General features: G+C 32.2%; 1 protein-coding gene across 1 annotated transcript; it reads right to left on the bottom strand.

Annotated features, from left to right (window-relative positions):
- Positions 1 to 1,341: 1,341 nt before the first annotated feature.
- LOC128014936 (surfeit locus protein 4-like) lies at positions 1,342 to 9,558 on the bottom strand. The gene is made up of 6 exons (XM_052598723.1): positions 9,376 to 9,558; positions 7,060 to 7,246; positions 4,630 to 4,706; positions 4,501 to 4,544; positions 3,106 to 3,292; positions 1,342 to 1,893 (listed from the first exon to the last, which is right to left on the bottom strand). The coding sequence occupies exons 1-6, from the start codon at positions 9,421 to 9,423 to the stop codon at positions 1,627 to 1,629; spliced, it is 810 nt and encodes a 269-aa protein (XP_052454683.1). The 5' UTR covers positions 9,424 to 9,558; the 3' UTR covers positions 1,342 to 1,626.
- Between the last annotated feature and the right edge of the window lie 554 nt (positions 9,559 to 10,112).

Raw genomic sequence — 10,112 nt, 5'->3', positions numbered from 1 at the left:
AAAATTTACAATATGCTAATTTTCACTTTAGGTTCAATTCATGAAGTAGTTTTCAAATTTAATCTTAAACCATTAAGATTTTGCAATGACATTTCATAACATATCCTCATTCTATAAAGCCAAAAAACAATAAACAAACAAATACATAATCAATTATTCTCAGTCCTAAACTGTACCGCAGTTCTTATATGGGTTTAACCAAAAATATATTTTAGAGATTGATATATTCATTATTAAAAATGTCCTCACAAAGTGATAACAACATGTTTTTCCATTAATTAAGCTCATCAAAATAATTAATATTTAATTTTAATTTTCAATTTTAATTTATTTAATTTCAAAACTTGATTTTATATGTGATATAAGATTCAGCTCAATTCAGTTTTACATAGTTTAAATGAACTGAAAAAAAAGTTAAAATAACTGATTATACTTAAAAATTTAAGTTAAAATCTGCAAGATTTTATTTATATTCACATGATTTTTCAAGGTCTAGAAATCACATAAGTCTTTCTCATTTGGTTTTTCTAAAACAATTTTTTTTGTCTCATTTTAATCCTTATTTTTTCTTATCTTCTAATCTCCCAAACAGAACCACTGTTAAAGAACTAAGACGATGACTGTTTACATATGCACCATCAATGTGAAGTTAACATGCATATTTTACGCAATTAAAATCTGCATTCTTGCAACTTAAGAGCTTATGGCATCATTGGTGATAACTTGCTAATCATGCTAGCAATATGGTAGTAACATGCTAATCATGATGGAAAAAGCTAGTAACATGCTAATAACTTGCTAATCAGGCTAGTAACATGCTATTAGCATGTTAATCATGCTAACAAAATGTCAGTTACATGCTAATCATGCTAGCAACATGGTAAATGGACTGCATTTATATAACGCTTTCAACAGACCCATGGCCATCCAAAGCGCTTTACAAGTTGCCTCACATTCACTCATTCATTCACACACCGACAGCGGTGTGTAGTAGTATAACATGGTAGTAGCATGCTAGTAACTTCCTAATCAGGCAAGCAACATGCTAATAGCATGCTAATAATTTTAACAATATTTTAATAACATGCAAATCATTCTATAAACATGCTACCAACAATCTAGTAACTTGTTAATCATGCTAGCAACATGCTAGTAGCATGCAAATTAAATTCTAGTAAAATGCTAATTATGCTAGAAACATGTTATCAACATCAATCTAAACTTTCAAACTTCAGGGTTTTACAACTGCTTTGAAAACTAAAGTTTGTCTTGACCTTTATCTAGCTTTGATTGAAGTATTGCCCAAATCTCAGCATGTAAAAGCAACACAAACACATCATCTTTTGATTGTTTGCTGGTTTTGCTTTATTTTTCCGCCATGATCTGAAAACCCAAAGTCAAAAATATAATATAAACTTCCGAAAAAACCAACACAATGACTTGTTTTTCTTAGAATCAAACAGAAAACAGTCGAGCGAGACTCGGAGAGATCAGGAAAAGGAACGTCCTGTTCGTCCGGCGTCGCCTGTAAAACAGCGGGATCGTCCGACCAGCGACTGGAGCGAGCGTTCACACCGGCGAACCGCGGCTCGCTCTGAAAGCACACGAGTGAGTCCTCACGTCTCCTCACCACTCCTTCTTCTTCTCGTCCATCGACACGCCGCCGGGGCCGAGCGCCACCACCAGCAGCAGGCCTCCGATGACCGACAGCGTTTGGAAGAAGTCGTATTTGAGGTAGTCGTGCATGGGTTTGTAGGAAGGCACCGTCCAGAAGGCGTTGAAGTAGACGTTGATGGCCAGGAGCCACAGCACCAGCGTCAGAGCGGCTAGTTTGGTCTTGAAGCCGACGGCCACCAGGACGATGAGCGCCGTCCCCACCATGTTCTGCAGGATCTGGACAGAAAACAGCGTTAGATTTAACTCTGGAACAACAGAACCTGAGAGAGGGTAGTAGTGTTTATAACATCCAAGTATTTTCATTATAGTTGCAATCAAGCGGTGCAATAATATAGTCACAATTAGCACATCCTGGTACCTTGATGCTGAAGAAATGGTTTCATTTACTTAACCTGGAAATGATACATGCTTAAATTGTTATATTTTAAAGGAAATTAGTACCTTTGTTCATCGAGGATGCATGAATGGAGCAAAAGTGCCAGTATAGACATTTATTATGTTACAATATATTTCTATTTCAAATAAACACTGTTCTTTTTAGTTTCAAATTATCTGAGAATCCTGAAAAAATGTATCAGTTTTCCAAAATATATTGAGCAGCACAACTGTGTTCAACACTGATAATAATCAGAAATTATTATTTTCTTGAGCAGTAAATCATCATATTATTCTGATTTCTGAAGATCATGTGACACTGAAGACTGGAGGAATGATGCTGAAAATACAGCGGAGCATCACAGAAATACATTACACTTTAACACAGATTCACACAGAAAATGGCTGATTTAATTGGAAAAATATTTAGCTATTTTTACTGTATTTTCTATCAAATATCAGCCTTTATTTTTTCTAACAATTTTGACTTTTTTCCTCAAGATTGCAATACAAACTCAGAACCTCAAGATAAAAAGTCATTTTTATCATACCTTTTTATTTTCTCATTCTGTGCTGGTTACAAAATTGCAAGAGAAAAAGGTCAAAATTGTGAAATAAAAATGGTATTTTTATAATATATATAAAAAAAGATTATTTCTGGTAATTCGAAGTTAAAATCTCATAATACAGACATTTTCAGAGTATTGTGAGATATAAAGTCAATTTCCTTTTTATTATTTTTTCCATGGCAGAATAAAATACTGCAGTTGCAAGATGACAACTTAGAAATGCAAGAAAAATGCCATTATTCTGAGTTTATAAGTTTATAAAGTCAGAACTGTGAGATTATGAAGTAACTATCGTGAGAAAAAAAAAAAAAAAGTGTCAGAATTAGAATTGTAATGAAAAAGTCTGAATTCTGACTTTTGCAACTATTGCAATTCGAAGGAAACAAGCGAAATATGTTGCAATGACCTTTTTTATTTTTTTAATCCCGTGGCGGAAACGTTTGTGTATTATGTAACACTGAACACTCACGGTCTCAACACTTACAGAGAAGAAGCTGGAGTCGAACTGCAGCAGTGTCATGAACATGAGCACCAGAAGCACACGTCCTCCCAGCTGCATGTACTGCTTCGGAGAGCTCTGTCCCATCGACGGCACGCCGGCAAACATGCTCTTCCCCTCGGAGCGAGACTCGGCCAGCAGCAGCAGCAGTCCTCCTCCCAGAGCCAGATTCCTGCACAAACACTCAACCATCATCATTCGGTCTCTTTCCCAGTCTAACTTTTTGTGCACACTTTGCATGTTGCATGCCAGATTTTATAGTGGATTGCAGTTGCTGTACAAACAGCAGATGACACATGATCTGTTTGCTTTTGTTCATGAAGAGTCTTTTATGCATGCATTTATGTATTTTGATGAAGATCTGATGACTTTCAGCATAATAGAGTGGGAAATGCCCAATTACAGAAGAAAGGAACAAAGATGGACCTTTGGTCGGATATTTTTGACCAAAGTAATGTCACGGAATATTCCAATATTACAGAAATATTGGAAATTACTAGTACATTTATTTGTCATGATTTGCAAACTATTTTCACATTAACAATCATTCATTCAGTTTGGTCCTGAACACACCACACAAATTTATATTAAACGCATTATACTGAATTATTTTAAGAACTGAATTAGTTTTTATAATATACATGACTGAAAGTGAACCAGAGTAATTATAGTTAAACCTAAACCACAAAAATATATTTTATATAATATATATATATATATTTTTTTTTTCTTTTTTTTTAATATATATATATATATATATATATATATATATTATTAATAAACATTTTCATTACTAGAAATAAAATGTTTTGTAAATAGACTATAAATAGATTTTGTAAATAGACTATAAAATAATAAGAAATTAATAAAAATATGTATTAATTTCAGCTTGTCTCCAAGCCAACATTTCTTATTTTAATTTATTTAAATTTCAAGTTCTAAAATAACTATTAACTAAATTAACTAAAATAAACTAAAACTAATAAATAAAAATTAATAAAAACTTAACATTTAAAAAAACTAATAAAAATTACAAACATTCTATCTAAACTTTAACTACAATTTAAATAAAAACAAATCCAATTGAAAATTATACTAAAACAGTATCTCAGTAACATCATTTGTTGAGTTTAATTTTACGTTCTAAAACAAAATAAACTAAAATTAATAAATAAAAATGAATAAAGACATTTTAAAAAATATATATAAAAATTACAAAAAGCACCTCATTTATCTAAAACCCAAACTAATATTAAAAACGTATAGGATCTCAATTATACTAAAATAACACCGGTGTGAACAGCACATCCACAAACACTGGAAACAGGAGTGAAACCGCATTCAGCTCCAGTGTGAACAGAGTTTATGATCTGAACTCACCTCATGAAAAACTTGAGATCCCACAGAATACTGTATGCGACTGTCTGAAACACAGAGACACGCTGATGAACACGAGCTGCACGCTTCAGACTAGAACACTGAACACAGACACACACGCGGTTCGCTCACCTGAAGGGCAATGATGCCAAACAACCCGACGCAAGCGTACTGAACACGGTTTCTGCTGAGGACCAGGACACATCCACCTGTGGACCAGACGTCAAAACTCACAGTCAGTCTATTCACTGCCAATCAAAACCTGCCGTTTAATTAGGGATGTACCGTATTGCATTTTTACCGATATCCGATAATTTTGGCCGATACCGATATATAATTATTTTAAATTTTTGGGTTATTTTTTAACAAGAACTTATTTGTTAGAATTAAATAAACAATAATAAAGTCATGTTATGATGAAAATGCTTTAAAGCTTTGAAAATGACTATAAACAAACTATATATTAAAATCACGGAATTTTTTTTCTCTCTCAGAAAGATGCAGTGGTATCCTTAAAATTTTATTTGAATATTTAACGTTTGTAAATGGTCTAAACCAAAAGAGTTCGAAAAAAAATAAAAAAAAAAATATTTTAGAGCTCATAATTTGTTTAAAAAAAAAAAATTACGTATTACACATTGAATAAATAAGCGCGAAATGCGAAAATACTCAAAAGTGTGTAGTTCCACAATTAGTTCTGGTCCTACAGTATTGAAAGGTTCCTGCAGTGCAAAAGACCATAATGACACTAAAATAACACAGACATGAACAGAACACAAAAACATTCGTTGGTTTGCTTTTCTTTTTTTACTGGTTGCAACATTTTTCTGGAAATATGTATATGTATATGTTATGTATATATATATATATATATATATATATATATATATATATATATATATATATATATATATATATATATATATATATATATATATATATATATATATATATAAATCTGGAATATTTGACTGATGGGACATTCACAACATTCTACTGTAGAACAATGCTAAAATGTATCAATGTAGGGCCTTATGAAATCCCTAAATTTTTTTTCCTAAATTTGGTTTTGTTTTTTTCATTTTTATAATTCTGTTTTTTTCTGTTTTAATTTTTTCTGGATTTTTTTTTTTTGTTTACTCCTTTTTAAATTGTATAAATGAATTCGGTTTTGTTGACTGGATTCCGCAATCCCATCTGCATTTTGCACATTGCTGAAGTCATAGGGCCCCATCAATGTAGCTGGGATGCACAGATAAATGCATCAATCACAATCTCCACTGAGTGCGTCTCAAATGAAGAAAAGCATTTCTGACATTAGGGCTGAAACGATTCCTCGAGTTACTCGAGTTACTCGATTACAAAAATTCCTCGAGGCAAAAACTCTGCCTCGAAGCCTCGTTAAATTCCTATGACGCGCACTATACGCGCGGCGCAGGGATTTGATTGTGTCACACGGACCGTTTATTCACACAGACCTTTTGAATTTAGTTGGCGCGATGGCGGAGAATAGATCTATAAATAAAGGGCAGAAATTGTCTAAAGTGTGGGATCATTACACATGTAATAAAGAAGAGAACAAGGTGCAGTGTCTCTACTGCAAAATAGAGCTGGCATACCACAACAGCACATCTTCCATGATTCAGCATCTGAACAGAAGACATCCACTCTATGCTGTTTCACCAAGCATCGCTAAAACAAAGTAAATTAACGTAGTCTAAGCCTATTGATGTTCGCTGATTTTAATCCCATACTGCATTTGTAGCGATGTCGTGATGCGGTTTGACTAGATATGATGTTTAACTTTGATGACGTTTTAAAGTAGTAAACGTAACTATCACGTTCAATTGCAAGAGAGTATAGCCTAAAAAAGAACCCCTTCACACACACACAAACACACGCACACACACGTACATTTTGATGTTTGTTTTGAGATTACAGCTTATTATTTATAATTGTTTATAATTGTTTTATTTACATAATTTTTTTAATACATTTTATACATTGTGTACCTGTTTGGCTTGATATTTTATATTCATTTTTTTGTTCTCAGGTTAACTAAACTAAATTTGCAGAAGGTGCAATCCTTTTTTTGTAATGTTGTGTATTAAGAAGACAAAAAACTAAGTTTATATTCATATTAGTTTTACAATACATGTTATACATGTTACAGTAAGTTCACTTAACTGTACATTGTTCTATAATTGTTGGCAATGCCAACTTGGCACTTAACTTTTGGAGCCAAACTTTTGGACTTGGAAATAAATACCTCTGTTGAGAAATAAAAGCCAAATGCTTGTTCATTTTACAGCCACATCATTTTTGGTATGCATTATTTGTTTTGGTTGTTCAAAAACACACACAAATCGTTTTATCCGATTACTCGATTAATCGATCGATTAAGTGCTAGATTAATCGATTACAAAAAGAATCGATAGCTGCAGCCCTATCTGACATAAATGTCCTGTTTCTGATCAGCTCACTTTCACACAAAATCAGCACATGGATAAAAATGAGGCCAGTGTGTGTGTTATACAGAGTGTGTGTGTGTGTGTGTCTCACCGATCTGTCCGATGAGGTTGAGCAGCACGAAGCCGGCAGCGAGGAAGTTCCCGCAGCTCCAGGTGGCCTCGATGTAGTCTCTCTGCTCGCTCCACTGGAACCACATGCGGATGCCGTCCTCCAGGAAGGTGCTGATGAGACACAGACGAGCGACGTGAGGCAGATACTGCTTAGTGACCCGCAGGAACTGAAACACAAGAGACGCAAACATCACGTCACAGCGATCAGCTGCACGACACAAACACACACTTCTGATGATGTCACACTTCATCATCCTTATAACAATCCTACTGGAATTAAAGAGCCTATATTGAGCATTTAGTCCCAGAATGACATTAAAGTAAGATGCTACAGGTGAATAAAGTAAAAATATTATTAAATGTTTTCCAAATATTAAATATATAAATATTCTGATATATAACTACTTCTAAAATATTATGTTTAAATATGCAACAAAAGCTTAGTTGATTTAGACTTATGCTTTAAAACAGAATAAATAAATAAACAAACAGTGGCATTAATTATAAACATTTATTATAAACACCATCACATTTCATGTGAATTTAAATCCATTAAGATAAAAAGTTTCTTTCCAAATGCACAGAACAGTTATTTCTAATTCTCCAAAAAAAATGGTGATTGCATTGACCGTTATCAACGGTTTACTAAAAAAATATATATATAATTAATTAAAAATGCACCAACATAAATCTGAACAATGGATTTTATCATGATATTTCTCACTCCATAAATCAGAAAATACTGTCAACAGACACAAACAAAGACACATTCACCAAATTTTGGCACTGAGATCATAACGCCTCATCGATAGCAATTTTCTTTTAGTAAAAAAATAGTGTTTAGTTGTATTGTTTAATATTAGTTTAAGTAATTTTTTTTATATATGTCTACATAGTTTATCAGTTTTAGTTTATTTTAGTATAATTCTTTTATCAACTTCAGCTAAATTAATAGAAATATTACCTTGGCAACTAGCTGAAATAAAATGTATAAAATAAATGATATTTATATACACAATTTTTTTTTCATGATTATAGTTTTCTTTAAAAATGCATTTTATTTTATCATGCACTTTTCCTCAATCCATTATAAACCTTTTAAAATATTTTTAAATAAATAAATAAAAATAAATAAATAAAAATTACCAAAACCTTAGCTATTTTTTAAATTATTTAATAAATATAGATTTTTTTTTTTTTTTTTTTAAGTACCATTTTAGGATCGACTTAAGATAAATTAAAATGAGAAATATTACCTAGGCAACAAGCTGAACTAATATGTATAATGAAAGTTTATAAATATATATATATATATATATATATATTATTTCAGTTTTTTATGGTTTTAGTTTTCTATAATAAGTCGGATAGCAAAAAGTTGTTTTACAACAATAACACATTTTTTTTAATATAAATAAATAATTATAAAATTATATAATAGTATCTCAGTGATATTAAAATCAGTTTAACAGAATGTTATATTTTGATATGAAACTGCAAAAAACAGTACTTTTTTCATTGCATGTGGTTTAAAAAAAAAAGAAGAAAAAAAAGGAAAAAAAAAAGCTAGCATGCAGAGTAATAGAGAAGAATCATCCTGCAGGTACAGACTTGTGTCTTGATGTCAGATTCTGAAGAAGCAAATAAAGCCAAACAGCTGCACTATCTTTAAGATTCAGCAGCATCAATAATTCATATTTATATTAACACAACATTTAGGCTTCAGCAGTTAACCCGGACTCCTGCAATTCACTCACTTCTCCATATTTAGACGGATGCAGATTTGACCGAGGTTTTGAGTCATGTCCTGAAACAAGCCATCGTCAAACACATCCAGACCTGTGCAAAACACACTTTAACCGCAAGGACATGAGCATTTAAACTCAAGAAGCAAAGCCAGTGTGTGTTTGAGAGTTTTGCTGAAACTCGTGAGATTGAGCAATCAGCTTTCAGTGCAATGCTCTCCACTAAAGTGAACAAAAGTTGAGTAAAGCACAGCTGTGACTGTCCTTAAAGCATGTCAAACTGTTTTCTTAGTTTAAAGAGAATAACTGTCAACTTTCAGGTCAAGTTAAGCTCCAGCTTTAATATAAAAGTATGAAGCGAAGCGAAGCTTGCATTAAATGTGCATTTCGTATTGCATGTTTTATCCTCTTTAAATGTGTTCTAACATCATTTGGCAACCAGTATCTGTGTCTATTTTCAATGCATGAACATGCATTTCATATTCAAACGTGAATATTACAAATTCCCACTGCGAACAGTGAGTGTGATCGATTAAAGTAGACGATCTGACCTGATCCGCCGTGTCCTCCGCCGCGCTCATCAGGTCCTCCTGCCGCATCACTCACCGATATCAGCCAAATAACAAGATCAACTCGCGTGTGTCAAACACTCAGAAGCGCTGCTGTCTGTCAAGGCCTCCGCCGCTGCCGTCCCACAATGCAGCGCGCCGCTTCGAAAATTAAAACCTCGAGCGCGCGCACAGCGGCCTCCCGCGAGCCACGTATACTCGTGCGCGCGCGCGCACGGCAGGATAGTTCGACCTCAAGACTTTTCGACAAAATGTAATTTTTAGTATACATATGTGATATGTTTCATTAAAATAAGCACATAATAATATATATTTTTATTATTATGAAAAATAATAATTATTACATAAAACACATGTAGTACTATATTAACAATATTCTTGTTAAATCAATTATTATTATACAGTATTAATAATAATAAAAAAAATTTATAAGTTATATAGTTTATAATAATACAATTATTTAAACATGTTTATTTTATTAGTATAATACTATTATTATATTAACATTATTTTATTATTATACATATAATAATTATTATTATTACTCGAATTATTACTGATCATTATCCAATTTAAAAATATTTTATATAAAGAGTATATTAAATAAACATTATTATTATTAATGAATTATATTACAATAGTCATAGACATAGACATTGAAGTCTTTTTTTAAGTCTTTGACTAAAAACAAACAAAATGTAAATATTTTACTCTTTTAT

This window comes from Carassius gibelio, chromosome A5, assembly GCF_023724105.1.
Source record: "Carassius gibelio isolate Cgi1373 ecotype wild population from Czech Republic chromosome A5, carGib1.2-hapl.c, whole genome shotgun sequence".
Classification (NCBI taxonomy): Eukaryota; Metazoa; Chordata; class Actinopteri; order Cypriniformes; family Cyprinidae; genus Carassius; species Carassius gibelio.
The sequence above is the reverse complement of the archived record's forward strand: the minus strand, read 5'-3'. Positions and strand labels throughout refer to the sequence as shown.